Source organism: Pyxicephalus adspersus, chromosome 2 (genome assembly GCF_032062135.1).
Source record: "Pyxicephalus adspersus chromosome 2, UCB_Pads_2.0, whole genome shotgun sequence".
NCBI lineage: Eukaryota > Metazoa > Chordata > Amphibia > Anura > Pyxicephalidae > Pyxicephalus > Pyxicephalus adspersus.
The window spans coordinates 61,103,820-61,126,547 of NC_092859.1; the positions used below are offsets into that span (position 1 = coordinate 61,103,820).

The 22,728-nt window shown below is 39.3% G+C and overlaps 1 protein-coding gene across 2 annotated transcripts in view; it reads left to right on the forward strand.

Moving 5' to 3' along the window:
• The window catches only part of RAD50 (RAD50 double strand break repair protein), a 107,713-nt gene that overhangs the window by 38,434 nt on the left and 46,551 nt on the right, over positions 1-22,728 (forward strand). For both annotated transcript variants that reach the window (XM_072400852.1, XM_072400853.1), the window contains 3 exons: positions 4,577-4,766; positions 11,272-11,398; positions 11,969-12,162. In XM_072400852.1, coding sequence (XP_072256953.1) covers positions 4,577-4,766; positions 11,272-11,398; positions 11,969-12,162 — 511 coding nt within the window. The remainder of the gene's footprint in view (positions 1-4,576; positions 4,767-11,271; positions 11,399-11,968; positions 12,163-22,728) is intronic.

The window sequence follows — 22,728 nt, forward strand, 5'->3', positions numbered from 1 at the left end:
TTCCACATTTTCACAGACCTTACAGTGAAGAATCCCTTCTTTATCCGGAGCCTAAACTTCTTTTCCTCCAGACGCAAAGAGTGCCCTCTTGTTCTTTGTAATGATCTCAAAGTGAATAATGGGGAAGAGAGTTTTCTATATGGACCGTATATATTTATACAGGGTGATCATATCCCCTCTTAAGGGAGAATAGATTCAGTTCAGCTAATCTCTCCTCATAGCTGAGCTATTCCATTTATTAGTTTAGGTGCCCTTCTCTGCACTCTCTCCAATTCCACAATGTCCTTTTTGTGAAATGGTGCCAGTTCTCTATCCATTTACAGATTGACTTTTCAAAACCTATTGACCCTAACTTGCATATTAACCGTCTGTGGGGTACAGTGTCAAATGCTTTAGCTAAGTCCAGGTACACTATAGCAACTGCTACTCTGCACTGGGAAACCTCCAACCCAGGTAGTGTTGAGGCCTGCCCCCACCATGTTTTCCTAATGTAATAGGAAAAGAAAAATTGTGGCGGGTGGGCAAGCTTTCTACCCAGAAGTGTCTGGGCCCCTTGCTAATGTGGGCTTGTTAAACATTTTGTTGTCCCTGCACTTTATACCTGCTGGGAACGTTTTTTTATTTTGAGTGCCAGGGTCACTTGCCTTTTTTGTTCTGAGTTCTTGTTCGGGCCTGTGCATGTTCTTTTTTTCTGAGCTGTGCTTACTAATGGCTAACACAGAGAAAGTGAAATAGCCTCAAAGAAGCACAGACTTTCATTCAGTCATTTCTATGTCAACCCTATGCCTTTTACAAAGCATTTGACTCAAAAAGTGTGTTAAAGTATTGCCTTGTCATAAGAGTATCCAACCTGTCATGATTTACATGGCCACATCCCTAATAGATAGAGTGCAATTTGTGTGGACGTCCACCAGTTTGGTGGGACTTTGAGGGCCGGCCATGGAACGGAACAGAGGAGTGTATATTAAGATTTGCTTTATTAAATAACATTGTAGGATGCGGTGAGACGTGGAGCTAGGAGAAGTATACCAGAAACACTTATAATAGAACTTTGAGCTGAACAGCATACAGGAAGGATGATAAAAATATGTTTACTTTGAATATATATTGGTTATAATTAAGAAGAAGCTTATGGTCATGCTTGGATTAGGTGAGGGTTAATGTAAATATATATAGAAGACCTTGTTGTTTTTTCCTGAGGAAGCGGATCATACCCAAAAAAACGTGTAGAAAAATATTGGGCCTACCTTCCCAGGGGAATTCCAATAGGAGTATCTAGGTTGCAACAAATGATTTTATTATATTTTATATGATAGGAATTTTAATGTTGTTTGTACGTGCTCTTTTGTTTCGTTTTATGGTTGGCCTTTGAAGTCCCAATGAATTGGTGGATTTCCACAAAAGTTGTATTCTTGAAATATTGCCTTGTATTAGCTGACTGAAATATTTATTTATGGGCTATTTTAAAAGAAAAACCCCAAAGCAACCAATCCGAATGTTACTACAATTTGCACTGCCTCATAAAATTACCCAGTAAGACTGCAAGTATGTTATGTCTCTGCTGGTGAGGAAAATTTTAAAGTGGAATTTAATCCACTATATGGTGAGTGGGCTGTAGACCTAAAGGCTAGTATGCACAGCATATGTGCAAATGATTGCAGACCTGCCATGGTACAAATCGCTGGCGAAACCACTGGTGTCTTTGACCATCTTAATTGGCCAGCCCAGGATTGAATAACTCCTGCATATGCCCATAGAAGCTATATTATCCTGATTTATGTACAAAATATTATTGTGCAGTTCCAGAGTAACAGAAAAGAGCACTCAAAACCCATTTTTTTCAAACTTGCCTACCCATCTTCTGTTTTTTGAAACAATTACTATTTCCCACCACTACATATCTCCCCTCCTATTGTGTGTGAAATTCCCCCACCTACTAGATTGTAAGCTCTTTGGGGCAGTGTCCTCTCCTCCTGTACCACTGTCTGTATTCATCTGTCATTTGCAACCCCTATTTATTGTACAGCGCTGCGTAATATTTTGGCGCTAAAAAAATCCTGATTATTATTAATATTACTCCACTGCCTACCTGTTTACTTCCTTATAAAAAGAGAGTAAATTTGTTTGACAACTTCGTCTTTCTTGAAGTCGTGCTCACTATCATTTATAATAATGTTTTCTAGCAGAAACTCCTCTTTGTGGTTATTTATCAAATTCTCTAGGACCTTTCCAACTATGGACTTCAGTCGGAAAGTCAGAGAGCCCTGCAACCAAGGAGGAAGGAAGGAAGAAGGAAGATTTCCTTTTTGTTGACTAGAACCAAGTTCTAATTCTTCATCCCTTTAGTGTAGTTTTGCAATAAAAGTTTGTGGAGGAATTCTAAAGGTTGGGGCTTAGGTGGAAGTCTGTGTACCCAGTCCTTTGTGATGTTGGCATTAAATTAATCCTTACATATGTACTGATCTGGAGCTCCTCCAAAAACTTGCCCATAACAAATTTCTCAGCTTTTTCAGAGAGACCCACACATTTATGTCCTGGGGACACGTCTTTTCCTTCTGATCTCCAGGCGCGAAGTGAAGAGCCGAGATCTATGGGGTTTCCCGTGACGTTGGTGCGGGCGCCAGTTTGTGCGGGAGGAGTGGCGGGAAATTCAAAAAATTTTGTATTGGATTCAATCCAATACAAAGAAATCTTCATATAATAAATATATATATATATATATTACATTTTTAACTATTTTTTAACAGATTTTTTAATTTAAGTTTTTAATATTAAAATAATAAATAACTATTGAACATATTTTGGGCAGTTATGCTTAAGAATTATAGCCTAAAATGTAAAATAAATTTCCAAAAAAAAAAAAAAATTGTAACGCTTTTTGCATGGAAATTTAGAATTCAGATTTAGACCGCTAGGGGGGTTAAAACAATGACTTATTCTGCCACCTAGTGTGCAATTGCCAAAAGCGCACAGCTCTCACAACAGGAAAAGCAATGCATAAACAAATATTATAGACAAATTTAACCCCCTAACCGCTAAGCCCGTAATTTCTCGCACTAAATATTTTTGCTCTTTTGGATAACCCCGTATTTTTTCGCCTACACTAAAATCCCCACTTACCTGGTCCCGCTGTGCTAATCCAGCGTCGGGTCCATGTTCCAGCGTCGTCTTCCAGCGTCGGGTGTCCCTCTCCTTAAAAGAAAAAGCCGGCCGGCTTAGAGGAGAAAGCCAGCTGGCTTTCTTTTCTAAGCCAGCCAGCTTCCTCTCCCTCCTCTCCCTGTCCCTGTCCCTATCCCTGTGCCTGTCACTGTCCAGCGTCGATCGCTGGACAAAAAAAAATACTCACCTTCTCCCTCCGCTCCTCCGGACACGTCTTGTGTCTTCTGTGTCCAGCCGGCGAGTGCAGAGACGATCACCGGGGTTTCCCGGTGACGTCGCTGCGTGCGTCGGCGCAGGAGGGAGGCGGGGCGGCAAATTCAAAATTTTGCATTGAGTTCCTTTGTATTGAACTCAATACAAAAAAGCTGTATTGAGTTCAATACAAAGAAATCCTTATATAATATATATATAATTGTATTATATATATATTATATAAGCTACTGTACATTACATTTTACACTTTTTTTTTTTTAACTTTTTTTAGTTTTTTTTAAAGATTTTTTTTTTTTTTTTTTTTTTTTTTTATAAAAAAAAAAATTATTAAATTTATAAAATTTTGGACATATTTTGGTGAGTTATGCGGTAATTCGGTGAATTAGAGCCTACAATCCAAAATAAATTTCCATGCAAAAAATGTAACACTTTTTGCATGGAAGTTTGGAAAGAATTAGAATACCCGGCATTTGCGTACGCGTCCCTCGGCGATTCCTGGTGATGCGCGTGCGTGCGCACGTCGATGAGGGTCGTAGCGGAAAATTCAAATTTTTTGTATTGGATTTAATACAAAGTCCTGTATCCAATCCAATACAAAATAATAGAAAATATATTTATGTGGTTTTGTCTATAGGTATGTGACGGACACTAGGGAGGTGTTTTAGAAAAATATATTACTATACAGTATACCGAATTATCGCATTTTCAGTATTTTTCATTTATTTATGTGTTCTTGTTTAAGCTGATTTTTGTGTTTTTCCTTTAATTTTATTAAAAGTTTTTTTTTTTTTTTTTTTACATGATTGTGTGTTTCAAACATTTTTTATATTCATGATATCTACTAGAACCCTATTCGGACATATTTCTGTAAGTTACAGGTCTACAATTTAAAAAAAAAAATTTCATGAAAACCTGTGACGCTTTTGGAACAGAAATCTAGAAATCAGTGTAACGCTCAGGTGGTTAAAGCAATTGATGGGAATATTTATAAATACACCACGTAGAGTTGTCTGTGGTTTTCTCTGTAGTATTCTGCGTCTTCTGGTTTCCTCTGTATCTGGACATAGATTGGTTTTGATGTAGGCTTTTGAAGGTTTGGATTTGCCATTTAGCAAACATTATATTGGGTGTTGTTTCATTAATAGGAAAAATCTATTATGTGTTGCAGTATTGTATTTTTCAATAAATTATATGCATTGTTTAGGCAAATGCTAATTGATCATAAGGAAAAAGAAATCCCTGAACTAAGAAACAACCTAGTAGTGATAAATCGGGAAATACAACGTCTAAAGAATGAGGTAGAGGAGCAAGAAACTCTAATAGCTACTTTTTTATCTGAGGAAGAGAGTGCTAAGGCTTGTCTACAAGACATATCCCTCATGGAGAGGTACCAGGTAAGTGTTAAAGCTTTGTTTAATAAAGCCCTATCTAATGTCTATTAACCTTTAGCAGTCGGTCAGCAATGATTTTCCTTGTTTTGAAAGGAAAACCTTTTTTTATATGAGGTAACTATTTTCTGTTGCTAAAGATTGTTGTAAGTTTTTTTTTTTTTAAATCAGAACAGAGCCTTTCGTCTCAGCTTGATTTTCCAATTTGGAGGGAAATCACATGTGTTCACATCTTTTGCTGAAGGGGAACACTTATTGAAAGAATTGCAAGTGATTCCTACAAGTTCTTCTCCCAACGTTTCACCAGAGGGAGCCCGCTATATCCTTTATGGCAAAGCGTTACACCAGTTTTAGGATGGCAAAAAACCCCACTTGAATATGTGATCACTCTTCTATCAGAATGAGTAACTTCTTTGGATACCATCATCCGCAGAACTTTTCGCATCTACCCTGAGGAACACTATTCTGTTTTTTTTGTTCACTGTTGGACAGAACAGGGCCAATTAGAGGTCCAATACCCTTTGAAGCAATATCCTTTATCTTGAGACATTAGTCCTCTATTGTTTGCACTTGATCTCTTTAATCCTCTTTTCTTTTATATTAGAGTTCTATGATACTAATATTATGTTTCAACTTGCTGTGTCAACCAGAAGCGCTTACCTGTTGTGAGTCTTTATGTCTTTTTTTTTTTCTTAGCACTGGTACATGTTACAACCCGTGAGGGGGTTGTTAGGAGGAGTCGAAGGAATGATGGGGTTACACATGCTCTCTATCCCAAGGGTCAATTATTTGGAATCTGGTACATAAAACTAGTCCAAGTGATTTTTCCCTTCTAAGATTCATATATAGAAGGTTCGGTGGGGGGAGTTCATTCGCAGGCAAGTAGTACTGGCACGGGGAGGGGGGTTCCCCACATTTACACTAATTTCTAAACATTATGCTTTTTTTTTTTTGTTTGTGTATTTGATTGTACCCCAAATGTTTTTTTTTCCATTTTCCTTTCCTGCCTCTCCAACCCTTATGGAGACTGTGCACAAATTGTTATCAGGTAAACAGTCTGACACTGTGACTGAGGTACAATAACCATCAATAATATGTCCAACTGAAATCCTCAATTTGGCATCACCCTACTGTCACATAATGTTCAGGGTCTTAACGCCCCCTTGAACAACCTAAAGTGTTTCGCTTTTATAATTCTCAAAAAATAGACATACTTGCACTTTAGGAAACTCATTTCACTTTAAAGCTAGACTCAAATATCTACACAAAAACTATCCCCTATTTTTTCCAGCTATCTTCAATAAAAAGGAAGTGTGGAGTTATGGTATGTTTCTCTAAACATCCTAACTTTAATCCTAGCTATGTGTTCAAAGACCCCAACGGTAGATTCTTAATAGTACATGGTCCTGAAGAAGGTTCTTTATTGACTGTAGTTACATATTATGCTCCAAACGAAAGCCAACTTGACTTTTTCCAAAGCTTACTCCCCACAAAGTTTAGTCTAAAAGGATAGGTAACTTAGTTTTTCTTGGAGATTCCAGTTTGGCACTGGACCAAATGTAAAGAGTGGAATTTTTCCAAGGCTTGGAGTTAAACTATTTTTGTTCTTTTGCTATGTTTTGTAGATGATTGAGTTATGTTGAAACTAGTTTTACCCTTCCTATTGGTAAAATAACCTCTGCTTCGCCCTTTTTACTTTGAAACTCTCCTCTTCCTTCCTTCTTCCATTTATCTGTTCCCTTGACATGAATATTCTGTTCTAAGAAAACCACAAGGTTTTTAGACAAATCCAATGTTCCTAAGTACAGGTATCTGCCGAAAAAAGCCATAAACTCTCATTTTTGTTGAAACAGCAGGATTGAATTGATGTTTAGCGTGAAATGAAGCCTTCTGCTCTGGATTACTCCTAATATTTGGTTGCCGATAGCCATTATTCCAGAATCTTCCAGAATTTTTATGCCGGTAGACTTAATTCTCCAAGTACCGAAGGCTCGCACACTTTCCATGCCTTGGTCTGATTATGATCCTTTTATGATCCATTTGGAAGGTTTCAAGGAGAAGAGACACTCTTAAGTGGAGGCTAAATGAGAGTTCATTAAATGTTCCAGTTACAAAAGACGAAATACACGACCGGATAAAGGGTTTTTTTTTTTTTTTTTTTTTTTTTAAATCAATATGTCCCAAGACACATCCCTGGGAAATAGTTGGTAGCCCATAAAGCCCCGCTATAAGATCATAAAAATAGGATCCAGACTAAAGAAGGCCCGGAACCTACAAATTGAACAAAAATGTAAAGAATATCATGAGCTCCAGCAAAATCATAAAGGTAATCCTTCCACAAATTCAACTTGAAAGCACACACACATATCTCAATCTACTTTTAACCACTAGAGCAGAAAAATCGTTGAGATGGGCCAAGCACACCTGGAGTGGTAAACCAGGCAAATTATTGGTAAACTAGTTAAACCTACAACCCAAAAGTATCTGCTTTTTCAAGATAAAACTGGTAAATTGTCCCAAAATCCTGAAAAAGTCATGTCGGCCTTCCAAGATAATTATAATTATGGCCCACAGGATTAAGTTGATCCATCAAGACTGGGCCGCCTTCTTTGATGAGATATCTCTTCCTAGACTGAAAAATAAACAGAGCCATTTTTGAAAAGCCTTTTGCAGTAGAGGAAATACTGAAAACCCTCAAATTATTGATCAGGAAGTTCACCTGGCCCTGATGGTTTTTCCTTTGGCTGCAATACAAAGTTTTGTCCCACTTTGGCTCCTTACTTCACAAATTGAATACGTCAACTTTATCAGGGAGGGGAACTCGCTGTCTCAAAGAGCAAATTCAGCATACATTAGTATTCTCCCAAAACCTGGTAAGGATTCTACTGAAGTACCAAATTATAAAAATATTTTACTCATAAACTGTAATCTAAACTGTGATCATCTGAACCAGGTGGGCTTCTTACTACATAGACAAGCTCTGAATTAAATCAGGAAATCCATTGATTTGATTTTAGCGGTGCAGTCAAACTGGACCCAGTTTCCTCAAAGAAAGCCATACTCTTATCACTTGATAGGGCATTATCTGTGGTCAAAAGTAACACAAGTGTGCCTTATTTGCAGACGATGTTCTGCTGTACGTTTCCTCCCCACTAATATCTCTACCGAATTTAGTAAAAGGCAGAGGTAGAACACAAGTGTAAGAGATCCACAAGTGTCTATATCTGGTTATAAAGATGGTGTAAAAAGACGCTTCCGCGTCTGCCCTGCTTACTGTTTGTCCAATACCAGCCTTGAGCTTTGAACGTTTCCTGACCTTTTCTTCATTTGAAAACGTCTCTGAATTTGAACACGTCCCTGACTTCTGACTGGAAATTTGACCACATCCATGGCTTCCAAAAGGCGTCTCTCTCTAGTGCAAAAGCTGTTTTCCAACAGCTAGAAAACAGTGATAGTGATTTGGAATCACTTGAGGTTCCACCGATAGTGATTCACCAGGAAACTTGTCATCAGACAGTGAAAGTGAACACCGCGTCGAATCTGAGCTTGAGGTCATTGATGTGCGAACTTGGTGCTCTATTGACCTTGGTAAAACTCCGGCGGTTCCCTCAAGATTCCCATTTACTGGAGCACCTGGTATGAAAATAGATGCTGAACGCGACGACCCTTTGGCATACATAAAATAGTTGCTGGTACAAACAGAAACACTGAACAACAATTAGCTGCTCTACACCGGAGGTTTGCAAAAGGCAGAAAGTGGGAACCAGTGACCAAGGATGACATTTAGCTATTTCTGGTCTTAGTGATACTTAGTGATAGGGAGTGGTGGGGAAACCCCTGCAGAAGTGGTATTGGCCTACCAATAAATTACTTGCCACTCCATACTTTGGCATAGTCATGTCAGAGTACAGATTTACCCTGATCCTGAAATATTTACACTTCGCAGACGACAAAGAATTTGATGAAACTACTCATCCTGCATCAAAACTCAAGAAAATTTGGAAAGTATCTCAAATGATTCTAAAAAATTTCTAACACACCCATGTGCCAGAATGAGACATCAGCATAGATGAAAGTTGGGTGCAATACATTGCATCAAAGGGAGCACGATTTGGCGTTAAATCCTACATGCTGTGCGAATCGCCAACTGGCTACATTTGGAATTCAGTCCTTTACACTGGAAAAGAAACAAAATTTATTCCAAAATACAGCAGCTATGAAATGGCAACATCTTCTGGTCTCTATTATTTATTGAGCCATTGCTAAATCAGGACTATTGTGTCACAATTGACAACTTTTGTACTTCTACTGAACTTTTATTTTTTTCTGCAACACAAAACAGATGCCTATGGAACCATTAGGGCTAACCGGCGCAACATGCCATCAATGTTTAGAAACAAGAAGCTGAGGACTGAGTCATTCTGAATTCATTTGGAAAGTTTCTGAATGTATTTTCTTGAACCATCAAACACCATCAATGGCTGTGAATAGACCTGGACATCGTGCTGTTGCAGTTGTCAATCTGGGACGCCTGAGTGGTCGTCTCTTCATGGACTATATCCCACCAACCGAGAAAATGCCAGCACCTACAATGATGTGCGTGGTTTGTTGCTCGAAGAGAGATCACAGTGGAAAGAAGATGAGTAAGGAAACCATGTTCTACTGTCCTGATTGTGACGTCAGACTTTCTGCAGTCCCTTATTTCAAAATGTATCATGCCTGTGATGTTTACTAGACCAATATGCAGTGTCTACTAATTTAACAATAATATTATTGCACCCTTGTTTGTAAAAAAAAATGTCAGTGTTTTTGATTTGAATAAATTAATAAATTACATTCATTGTTGTATTATTTTTTTTAATTATTTTTTATAATTCTTTAATTATATAATTATATAAGAATTACAGGCTTACAATATTAAACAAACAAATTTCCATGCAAAGCAATGTATTGCTTTTGACTTCAAAAATACTGACATAATTTGACTGCCAGGGAGGTAAACTAGACTGTCAGCCATTGTACCCTCTTTAGTTGCACATACTACCTGCCTGAAAAAAAGATGTGGGCATTCTTTTGTATGCCCTGTGCAGCAGTTCATTCAGTTAAACATAAAGTGGTTTTTACTGTACAGAAAGATAGTATCTTAGGGTGTAAGGCTGGAGTGTCAAACTCAAATACACAGTGAGCCAAAATTAAAAACTTGAACAAAGTCGCAGGCCAAACTTGAAACTGAAATTAGTACTGCTACTACAATTCCCTGCGTCTATAAAACAGTCCAATGTGAGGCCACCCATAGGCAGAGAGGCCACAGGTCTATAGACGCGGGTGATGCCGCTACTACAATTCCTGGCATTACTTGCGTCTATGAAACGGTGCAATGCGGGGCCACACATAGGCAGAGAGGCCGCTGATCTATAGATTGCCAGCTGCAATTCATATTTAGGATTCCTTTGGGGGCCAAAAAAAGGACCGTGCAGGCCAGATTTGGCCCACGGGCCAGAGTTTGACACCCCTGGTGTAAGGCATGCTGAGATGTTTCGGCATTTGGATTGTTTCTGCATATAGAACCTTAAATGACAGGAATGTTATGCAAGAACACTTAAAACATGTTGGTATATTGTTCCTGTATGAACTCTGAGGACCAGGAGATATAGAAAAGAATTGATTTTGTCTTTGTCACCTATTTACACTATCACTATATTGTGTTGTAGCATTCCTCAGTGATTTAAAGAACACCAACCTCTGTGCAGTAAAATGTATCCCAAACAGGGATTGGTGATGATTGGCAGTTTAATGATATGTTACAGTTTGCAAGGAAAAATATTGATTTCAATCTTCCCTTGGAAATTACTTGGTACATGTTTAGCAAAATACACTGAAGGTAAAAAATAAAATATTTTTATTTCTAGTAGCAAGTGATTCCAGTAACGAGAGAACATTAATACATTTTGAATTCAGGAGTGTTTATTTATGTGTCAATAGTGAGAATTAACTTTATAATATTTGCTAATTATGTAATAATTAACCATGTAAAAATTTGCTTATTATAGTAATATTTGCTAATTAATATCATATTAAGAGTGTTTTGTTAACTCTTTTTGAATAGTGTGAATATCACCTGTTGATCCTGCAAGAAATCCATTAAACTGCTAACCTGTTAGCTAATATTACTGTACAAATAATTTGAATTCATTAGCCCTGCCCAGCTCACCCGGACACCCCCCAAACTCTGTTGTAATTAATTGGTCTCTGTCCCAGGGTGAAACACTGCTCCTCAATAGATAGAGCACAGTATAGATATAGCACAGTGAATATAGTATATAATATAGTATACCTATAGTGAATATGCACATGCATGTATAATGGTGTATTGTGCATTAAGAAATTAGCTTTATTTTGGGCTGCCTGGCAAATGGCAGGCAAAGTACTGTTTGGGATTCCCTCTTTTTTTAAGCGTTTAATTAGGAATATATAGGATGCTACATAATACATTTTAATGGTTTTATTTCAGGTGGAGTTAAGAGATGTGGAACGGAAAATAGCACAGCATGCTACTAAACTTCAGGGGGTGGACCTTAATCGTACTGTTCAGCAGGTGAACCAGGAAAAACAGGAGAAGCAGCTTAGCCTGGATAATGGTAAAGCAATTTACAGCAAAACAACACTGTAGACACCAGCACCGCTATTTCTAGGCATACACTGTGCAAAAAATTCTCAGATGTATTTAAATTTTGTGCGATCAAACACAAGTATTTGTTGTACTGTCCCACTTGTTTGATAGCTCATCTGAGTTGAGATAATTTTTACTAACATGTCTAATTGTAATCATAATCGTAGTCCAAAGATTGGTTTTATTTGCAATATGACAGGTAACAAATCTATCAGAACAAAGCCTTTAGTAATCAATTTTCAATCGTTTGATTGAAAAAAGATCCAATTAGTCTTTCAAGCTAATAAATCTAAAATATTACCTGTTTTCAGTTTACTTAACCAACATCTAAAAATCAACTGTTTTATGGTTGAACTATTCAAAATTTACAGAAGGATAATCACCATATTAGAATTTTTTGTAGTCTGATTCAAAGACAATGTTCTGTTTCTAAACTAATATAGAAAATGCATCTCTACTTTTTTGACTAAGCAGCTGAATATTAGCAGTAGCTAATATTGTAGCTGTTCATTTTTCTTTTATTTTTTGTAATCTCCAGTTTCAGGAAAAATTGAGCTGCTACGCAAGCGCATACAAGACCAACAAGAACAAATTCAACAATTGAAGAGTTTAGCTAATGAACTGCGAGCAGAGAAGCTTGAAATTTCAAGTAATCTTCAGCGTCGCCAGCAACTAGAGGATCAAAGTGTGGAGATGACCACTGAGCTGCAATGTCTCTCCAGAGAGATACGAGTAAGAATACTGTAGAGTGGCCAACACAATATGGAGCACATTTGGTGTTTCAACACGCTATGAAACACATTTACTGCATGTTATTCCAATTTGTTGCATGCACCTAAATGCAGTGCCATGTGGTACACTTTATTTTTAATAGTACCCCAACAAACCTAGCTAGTACAGAACACCACAACTCACTGATGTAACTGAGGGTTGCAGTAAGGCAGCCCATTCCTTGTTAACCATCTGTGCATTCTTGTGTGCTTTGTGCTCTGTCTGCAAAATTGGTGCAGGTCTGTTAGTGTGTTGCCCTGCATTGGCAGCCCATTAAAAAAAAAAATTAGGCTTCCTTACTATGACATACATTACATCACTGCGTTAGAACAATGAAAATGGAGCATAAATGCTGAAATACTGGGTGAAAAAAAATTGACCAGTGTGCTCCGAAACTGCTTCCCATTGCACCGTTGGTTCCAAGAAGTCTATTACTGCAGTCCTGTACTCTAGGTGAAGGCACTGAGCCCTTGCTCTCAGCCCAGGGCATTGGAGAGAGGAAAAGAATGTCAACTGCTGAGACTGAGGAATAGGATAACTATAGATGCTTTCTCTGTTCTTTTTTTTTTTTTTTCTCTGGAGAGGTTTTTTTAAATTAGGCCCTTTGAAAGGAGATTTTTTAAACAAATATGTTCTAGAAATCTAATATATTACAAGTGGTCTACAATTCTTTTGCACATTTTAGTTCCTCAAAAGCTTAGAAATTACCAGCCCATTGTTTTTTTTTTTTTCGTTTGTTTTTTTTTTTTTTAATTTTACTTCTCTGCAAAAATCTCCATAGTATGAACTTAGTGGCTTTAAGGGAAATTAGGAAATCACTTTTAAAATGTAGGGCAAACTAAAGCACTATAAAGAAATTCTGAAGAGGATGTGGGTTGTATACAAAGATGTGCTTATCTGATCTGTCTGCCATGTTCAGGGTATGTAAAAGATATGCCACAGATTTCTAGAAACTGTATTTTTTTGAGTCATTATTTGATATACTTTATGGTATGTACTGTGCTGGAGTGATTCCACATAATTCATCAGTTTTGAATAATAGCAAATTATTCAGTTATGCATTAGATTTCATAGATATCAAATGTATATTTTATTTTAATCATTTTATAGTTTGCAAATGCTAAATTTGGTTACATTAAAAGTTAAAATAAATTATGTGGAAATATTTGAATTGATACAATTGTTGACTACAAAGGCAAAGGTAACCACCTTGTTAGCTCAGTCACTTTGCATTTTACCTCTATTAGGTCTTGGCTTCTTAAAATTTGCAAAGAAAATAAACCAGTCAGACCTAATTGTGCCTAAAACAATTAAGTCTGACTGGTTTATCTTCTTTATTATTGTCTTCCATTTCTATCTAATGCTTACTATTTTACCTTGATATGAGAAAAAGAAAAAAGACATGCTTTTATAGGCAATATATATGTTGATAAAAAACTAAACTTTATTAACTTTATTATTCCTCTAAAACTAGACAGAGTTTGACTGCGCTAGGTATCTACTAACACAGTAATGCTGTACTATAGATATATTCATAGGTTACATCACATGTCAAGAGTATGTTATATGATATCAGCAGTCTTGGACCCGACGCGTTTCGTCCAAGTAGGGCTTCCTTTAGGGGATTGGGAGACCTTAAAGGTTATAATAATGTAATCAGTTTATTCAAGGTTCATAACAGGTAAAAAGATTTGAATAAAACATACTGTAAGAGCATTACCTAAGTTGATCAAACAACATACATTGCATAAGGAATACAATCTGGTATCATATACCAAATACCTGTAGCCCCTAGCAATACCTGAGCGCATATAACTAACACATACTTTCTATCTTCTGCTGCAATACAGTAAACCGTTTTGTATAAACATTAGATAATCTTCTTACCGGCAATGCCTTCATAAGAGAGCACACACTAGGCAGCTGCTTCTTCCATGAGGCTAGGGAAAATGGCAGTTCCTATCTTCTTCTTCCCATAAGTCTCTGCTCAAAGCAGGAAATTACATCACAGAACTACAATAGATTACTAATAGTAAAAAGCCACTAGATGGCGCCCTGGACCTAAATATGAACATTTCCACCTAATTAACAACTTACAACAGTGACCAATGCAATACAATAACTCATGTCCAGAAGACCGCACACTCCTCACTTGATAACAATAGAACCAGTTCACGTGTGGGTCTGATAAACAGCTTGGACCCCTTTTGTTTGGAAATTTTAACCTGAACCTTGCGGACATTTCCATCTTCGCTTGGGAACACTTTAGTAATGAGGCCTAAAGGCCAATCATTTCTTTGGGCCTGAGAGTCTTTAACAAGAACAACATATCCAGGTTTCAGGTTGGGTTTAACTGTATGCCATTTAATCCTAGTTTGTAGCATATAGATGTATTGTTTCCTCCACCTATCCCAAAAAGTGTTAGCAAGGCTTTGCACTTGTCTCTAATGGTGTTTGTAAAGGTCCTTGGTGTCAAACTCTCCTGATGGAGCATTTACTATACCAGTCTTTTGAGTAAGTAGAGTGGCAGGTGTAAGCAATATTGGGTCTTCTGGATCATTAGAAACTGGGATCAAAGGTCTTGCATTGATGATGGCCAAGACTTCAGCCATAAACGTTGTAAGGCACTCATGAGAGAGTCTTGCATTGCCTACTTGTAGGAAGATGGAGTTCAACATTCTACGGGCTATGCTGATCATCCTTTCCCAGGCACCTCCCATGTGAAAGGTCCATTTATAAAGCTAGAGGTATCCATGGATTCAATGACCTCAATGAGGACAGCTCGCATAGACATACATGTGAAAATGACTGCCCAGCGCTTGGAACTAGCATGACCTCTAGTTTGTCGTGTGAGGACAGGCCAGGGACCAAACACATCAAGACCAACATTGGTGAATGGAGGATCTATGTTAACTCAGTCAGATGGGAGATTGGCCTTTTTTTTCATTTGTAAAATCCCACAAAGCTTGCGGGAAGTGACACATTTAAAGGTACACCTGTTAACACATCTCTGCGCTCCAACAATCCACAGCCCAGCTGTTTGTAAAGCCCCTTCAGTAAATAGTTGGCCTTGATGTTTTATCTGATTATGGTAGTGCTCTTCAAGTAAAAAAGCTACATGGTGATGACTAGGGATTATTGGAGAATGCTTCTTACTAAACTCTAATCTGACATCGTTTAGGTGTCCCCCCCCACTCTTAGCAGACCGTTTCCATCAAGGACTGGATCAAGCTTCACTAACAACACTGTCTTTAGGAATGGGTTTTTTGCTATTGATGCAGTCCATTTCCCTAGCAAATGTCTCCTGCTGAAGAGAGTGAACGATTACATTTTTTGATTGTTCTTGCTCGTTTTTGATGTAGACATCCTTATAGTGATGCCAGCCTTTGCAGTTACTCTCAATGGCAGATAAGGCATTTTTGAAGGAACGGGCTTCAAGTGGCTGAAGGCGAATCTCGTCATCTGTATCTGCATCTTCAAATGAGTCACAATTAGAAGGATTGTGTTCTGAGCTATATAAGAATGCAGGACCCAGGACGAGATTGTGTCCTCGAGACTGCTAGCAGCAACTGACCTGTTTGCTAGGTCTGCTGGATTGTGATTTGTAGGTACAAAGTGCCATTGATTTGGAAATGTGGACCTCCTAATTCTGAATACTCGGTTGTTAACGAAGACATAAAAGCGTCTAGTCTCGTTGTAAATGTAGCCTAGGACCAGTTTACTATCTGTATAAAACTCAGTATCCTGGATCTCTATGTTTATTTCTGATGTAATCAGTTTGGTTAGTTTGACAGCCAGCACAGCAGCACAAAGTTCTATGTATGCTCTGGAAGTGGGGCAAGTTTTGCTTTGCCTATGACGAACCCTATATGACATTGGCCTTTGATGTCCACAGTTTTAAGATAAGCTACAGCAGCAATTGCTTTGAAAGAAGTATCAGAGAATACACAAAGTGTTTGTATTTTTATTTCTGTGGATGGCACAGGAGCATAAGGACGTGGAACATGGAGGTTAGATAAAGCCGTTAGGGAGTTTCTACACTCTATCCAAAGATTCCTTTTTTCAGTGGGAAGTGGGTCATCCCAATCTAATGTCCCCTGAGTTAGGTCTCTAAAGCAGTGCTTTACCCTGAATTGTTAAAGGAGTCGTGAATTCTAAGGAATCATGAAGGCTATTTATGGCATAAAGGACACCTCTGCGGGTAAAGGGTTTCTCTTTACTAACTTGGAAGGTAAATGTGTCAAATATCAGATCCCGTAAAAGACCAAGACTACGCTGTGTAGGAAGAGGATCAGTCCCCAAGTCTAAACTCTGCAGATCATTTGAGTGGTCTTGAGAGGGAAACGCTTTCATCAGCTCCTTACTGTTAGAGGCTATCTTGTGGAGTATCGGGTTTGAACATGCACGCATCTCTTGAGCTCTCTAAAATAGACTTATAGCATCCTAATTTGTGGCTAGAGATTTTAAACAGTCATCTACATAAAGGTCCATTTCTACGAATTGTCTGACGTCTAACCCATATTCTGCCTCACCCTCCTAAGCAGAGTGTTTGAGATCATAAATTGCAACTGCAGGGGAAGGGCTATTACCAAATATATGCACTCTCATGCGGTACCCTGTGATACTTTGTGAGGGGTCATTATCTGTAAACCAAAGAAATCTCTGAAAGTTTCTGTGTTCCTCTTTAACAAGAAAACAATGGAACATCTGTTGAATGTCAGCCATGAAGGCAATAGAGTCTTTGCAAAAATGAAGAGGTACTCCTAAGAGTCTGTTATTTAGGTCTGGACCTGAGAGAAGGACATTGTTTAAGGAAACACCCTCCTGCTTGGCACTAGAGTCAAACTACCCTAATTTGGCCTGGTTTCTTTGGGTGGTAAACTCCGAATATAGGTAGATGCCAACATTCCTTTAAGGGTGGAGGCTACCTCCGCATGACCGTTCACGAATATTTTTTTCCATTAAAGTAAAAAAGTGGTTTCTCATCTCTGGCCTTTTCTGAAGGTTACATCTGAGAGAAACAAGACGTCTGTAGACTTGGTCTCCAAGAACAATCTGTCTTTGTGGGACATTGCTACCTGATTATCCTCCTTGGTTCTTTGGAACACTGAGCACCCTAGGTGGTGTTTGTCACTGTCATAGACAAAGTTGTCACTTAGAGGGCCTATGAAGGAACAAGGTAGGTGAGTACTATGTGGCAATTCCTTTATGAGGAAACTTTTCTGACATTGTTGGAAGATAGAAGGGCGTCTCTAATGTGTTTGTAAGCATGCTAAAGATAGAATTTGGTTTGTGCACACTTCCCAAGCAGACATCTCCTAATATGACCCATCCTAGGTCATGTCTGTGGGCTTAAGTAGCATAGTGAGGTTCATTAATCTGTTCCCTGACTTTATGAACTCGTAAGATGACTCTCCCAAGGAGTAGGATTATCTGAGCCTGGGGATCAAGTTCTGGTAAGAGATGGGCTATACTCTTCAAATGAGGATGATGTATAGCTACATCTAGTGTAGAGATTTCATGTCTGTTATCTGATTTCATTCAGTTATAGTTGATAAGGGACGGCACATCTTACCATCTATGGACTTTTTGGTAGCCACTAGCTCTTCTTCCCACTGTCTCTACAGTGCCTGCACAAGTCCTTAGGTAATAATGAGTGCTGGGTTTGGTAATGTTGAAAATGTCAAAAGAAAGATTTAGCTAGGGATGCATTACTTTGGTCATCTAGAATGGCATAAACATTGATGGCTTTGTCCCTGCTGCCTTTTGGGTAGATTCTGACTAGGCAGATTTTTGAACCGGATCTACCTCCCATGAGTCCCTTGCAAACTTCAGTACATTGTGATGTAACTGCCGGTGGCACTGTTGCCCTGTTGGGGGGTCCATGGGGGAGGCCCAGGGTGTAAAGCTGTGTTGTGATCTGTGCTGTTGCATTCTGTGCATTTTACACTGACCTTACAGTCCTTGGCAATGTGGGATGTTGACGAGCAGCACTTGTAGCAGATGCGGTTCTCCTTTGAGGTTTCCTATGGACTTTTATCTAAAGTCTCTGCATTTCAGAGGAGGATGTTGCTTTTTGTGTAGGGGGGGCACTGCTTACCAGGATCCTTGACTGTTTCCTGAGAGGAGAGGTGAGAGGAGCTGGAATACCTGCAGGAATCTGCAGTAGAAACAAAAATTTTGTGCACTGCCACTGGTACTTTGTGGGGTCTGAGACCAGGAGGGGTGACACAAGACAGTGATAAATTAAAACCAGGATCATTTCGAATTTTAGTCCGAGCAGAGAGTGGACAAAAAGTGGGAGATCTGCAAAGTCTTCCAGAAATCTAGTTGAAACTCACCCCAACCCTCTCTGAACTCTTCTGGGCTGACCCATCTGCTTGACCCGACAAAGTGAAGCACTCTACAAATACCGGAAGAAAGCAACTTTTTGAACCTCCCGTCCTCCATTCCAGGGGGGAAAGACAGGTTGCTCGAAACCGGTAAAAGAGGCGATGGGGAAGGCGAGAGGTGTTAACTGTGAAAGTTCTGTATAGCCAATTCCATGTGTATCCCAACGTGGGATGAGATTTAATTCCTGGAAGAGCCGATATTGGCAGCTATGGGAGGAGGCTTAAGGGTGTTGGGCAGAAAGTTTGTTCTTGTTCGAGTGATATCCATTGTTTAGAACCCTCATTTCGACACCAATCCAGTATGCGTGTCAGGTGGGCCAATAAATAGTAATTGAACATGTTTGGGTCTCTTAAGCAGAGATATGCAAAGTCTCTGAGCTTTTTCGCCAAATATAAAAAAAAGTTTAGAAATGAAAGCTCTAAAAAAAGACCCAGGAACTTTACTGGGCAGTGTTTGAAAGCAGTATAAAAATCGAGGGAGAATATTCATTTTAATAACAATAATGCGTCCTAGCCAGGAAAAAGTCAGTTTGTTCCATTTTTCTTAAGGTGCGTACACACTTCCAATTTTTATCGTTCCAATCGAACGACGAACGATCGATTGGGCAAAAAATCGTTCGTAAAAAAGTAACCAACGACGCCGACGAACGAGGAAAATTGTTGGAAACGAACGACCGGACCGGCGGATCGGATTGGGCGACGATCGTTGAACATCGTTCGTGTGTACGGTCGTTCGTTGATCGTCCATGGTCAGAGCATGCGTGATGAACGAACGTCCGTTCACTTTCCTGTCGTGCACATAGTTCCTCTATCGCTTAAACGATCGTATCTATTGTGTGTACAATATCTACGAACGATCGTGTCGTTACCTCTCTGTGCAGGGTCGGTGCTATACGATCGTTCATATATATCGTGCAGGAACGTTCGTCGTTCGTTTTCCGACGATAATAATTGGAAGTGTGTACGTAGCTTAAGTCACTATTCACCATAAAAAGTAATGGGAGATAATTCTATCCTATTGTGTGTGAAATTCCCCCACCTACTAGATTGTAAGCTCTTCGGGGCAGGGTCCTCTCCTCCTGTATCACTGTCTGTATTAGTCTGTCATTTGCAATCCCGATTTAATGTACAGCGATGCGTAATATGTTGGCGCTATATAAATCCTATTTAATAATAATAATAAATTCCGTTCATATATTTCAGAGTGTTTTGGGAATTTTCGTGCCTAAATATGTAATTGCATGGGGTTCCCAGCGAAAAGCGAATGGTTCTTGAAGGTGGGAGCGGACTGCGTTTTAGAGCGGTATATCCAAGGCTGCTGATTTGGAGGAATTAATTTTGAAATTTTACATGTAGTTAAATTCAGTCAGGATTGTCATGATAGTAGGCAAGGAGATGATAGGATTGGTTATGGCAAACAATAAGTCATCGGCGTAATCTGCCACTTTCTGGACCGAACACCCCATGTCTAAGCCCTAGAGGAGGAGGGGTGGATTTTACGTAGGAGTGGCTCCAGGGACAAAATAAAAATTAAAAGTTATAAAGGACAACCCTGTCTCGTGCTATTAGAAATGGACAGTGGGTTCGAAATCAGTCCATTCACTCTAACCCTGACAGTGGGTTCAGAGTAAATAGCCTTTATCCATGAGAGCATTCGGGGGCCTAGGCCTATGTGTAGATAGAAGGTTATAGTCCATGTAAAGCCAATCTACCCGATCAAAGGCCTTTTCAGCATCTGTGGATAATACCATGAGCGGAATGTGTTTGGATGTGGCATGGTATATCCAATTCAGTACTCTGGTCCTGTTGTCTCTTGCCCCCCCTACTGGGCATGAAACCAACTTGATCGAAATGGATAAGATTATGCATGACCTTAATCAGTCTGGAAGCAAGAATTTTTGTAAAGAGTTTGATTGAGGGAGATAGGACGATAACTCGCACACGAGGGATCTTTACCTTCTTTGGGTATGACCGTGATGGTAGCCCGTAGGAAGTCCAGGGAGAACTGACCACCTTCAGTAATATGGTTATATGCTGCAAGAAAGTGAGACGCTAAAAGATCCTGAAAATGTTTATAGTATGATAAAGGTAGGCCATCTGTCCCGAGAGTTTTACCAGTGGGACTGTCTCTTATGGCTGGGGTAAGTTCCTCAGCTGAAATAGGCGCCTCTAGCATCTCCCTCTTGGGCACAGAAAGAGAGGGCATTTTGCATTCTAAGAAATATTTTCGGATAGCTTGCACCCTCTCTCCTGTCGCCGAAAGGGAAGATGGTCTTGAAATGTTGTATAGTGTCGAGTAGCATTGGCGAAAGGATTCTGCTATATCTTTAGTATGGCAAATTTTATGTCCACAGTTGTTCGTGAGAAACAGGATAAACAAGCAAGTTTTTTGTACACGGAGAGCATTGGCTAGTATGCGGCCACTTTTGTTGCCGTGTTCGTAAAACATCCTCGTGCATTTAGCAAGTGCAAACTGTCCCTGTCAAGACAGAGTAGTGAAAGTTTCTCACGGAGAACTCGGAGTTCTTTGTCCACTGTATTATCTAGGGAAGATTTGTGAGAAGTTTCTAGGTTTGCAATTCGATTGAGGATGTCCCCTATCTCCCTCTGGCGTTCCCTTTTGAGTCTAGTCCCATGTTTATAAAATATACCACGTATCACCACTTTGTGAGCCTCCTAGAGTAAGAGGGGGTTGCTTTCAGAGGTATCATTGGTTTGGAATTAATGAGATCGCTCAGAATTAGACAGCTAAGACAGCTGCATCTTGGAGGAGAGATTAGTTTAGGCTCCAGTTCCAGGATTTAGGGCAGTGATAAGATAACTCTATAGAAATGGATACCAGAGCATGGTCTGATAAAGTTATTGAGCCAATAGAACAAGACTGTATCCTGTGTAAATGGTCAATCCTTGAATATGAGCTATGGGGGGTAAGAAAAGAATGTGTAATCTTTATCCTGAGGTTGTAAAATTCGCCATATATCGAGGAGCCTATGTTGAGATAGGACTTTCAAAATTGACTATTGTTACGAGGGGGAGAGTGGTTGTGACCGCTATGGGAGGTGTCCAGAGTCCAGTCTGGTGTGACATTAAAGTCCCCTCTTAAGATCAAGATGCCCTCTTGAAACTTTTCTAGTTTCTAGAGGGTCTTGTTTAGAAAAGAAGCCTGACCGGTGTTAGGAAGATATATAGATGCCAATGTAACTTTAGAGCCTTCTAGATTCCCTTTAACAAATAGGAACCTTCCTGAAAGCTCATTTAGGCCTTAAAATGCCATGTAACAGGAGGCCCACAGAAAACTAACCCCTTTGGATTTAGATGATCAGTGCAACTATGATTTACTATAGGGTATCTCTTGTTACCTAACCTCGGAATCTTGTAATTAAAAAATGGGTTTCCTGTATGAAGGCTATTTGTGTTTTTAATCTGTGTAGTTCAGCCAATATTGTGCAGCACTTTTCAGGGGTATTCAACCCTTTAACATTATGTGTAACTACTTTGGGCCCATTGTGGAGGATATTCAAAAGCTTTCAAGGCACACTGATGGTTTAGTTACTCCCAAGTGCAGGGGGTAAGGGCTTAGGAGGAGGTGAAATAGGGGAGGAGCAGGGGAATAAAACAGTGGAATAAGACAAAAAGTTGGAAAAATATATAAAAAGTCAATATAAGATAATCAATAACAGTAATCGCACATCAACTGCCCAAATTCCCTTGTAAGGGGTAGCTCAGGTGGTCGGGGCGAAGCTCCCACTAACCGGGCCAGGCCTATGATTATGTGCAAATATAGGCATTGGGTGATTAGGCTAATTCTAGCTGTATGAGGGAGAGTACAAACATAAATTAGCTTCTTTAAAACAATTTGTTTTCCTAAACTAGAATCATTGCAAACAAATTTCAAGGCAGTATCAAATATAAAGACCAATACAAAAATACCTCACTGGGTCATCGACCCAGACCTTCTGTAGAAGGCGATAGCCGGTCCTTTTACGCCAGGGGTATGCTAAAACCCCTGTAGTCTAGTCCGTGATCACGGCGGAGCCTGTGAAGAACATTGCATCTGGTCTCTGTTAGACTTCTTCTGTACTTGCTGCCATTCAGAGTTCGCCAGAGAAATCAAAGCCGTGTAGGCCAATCCGGA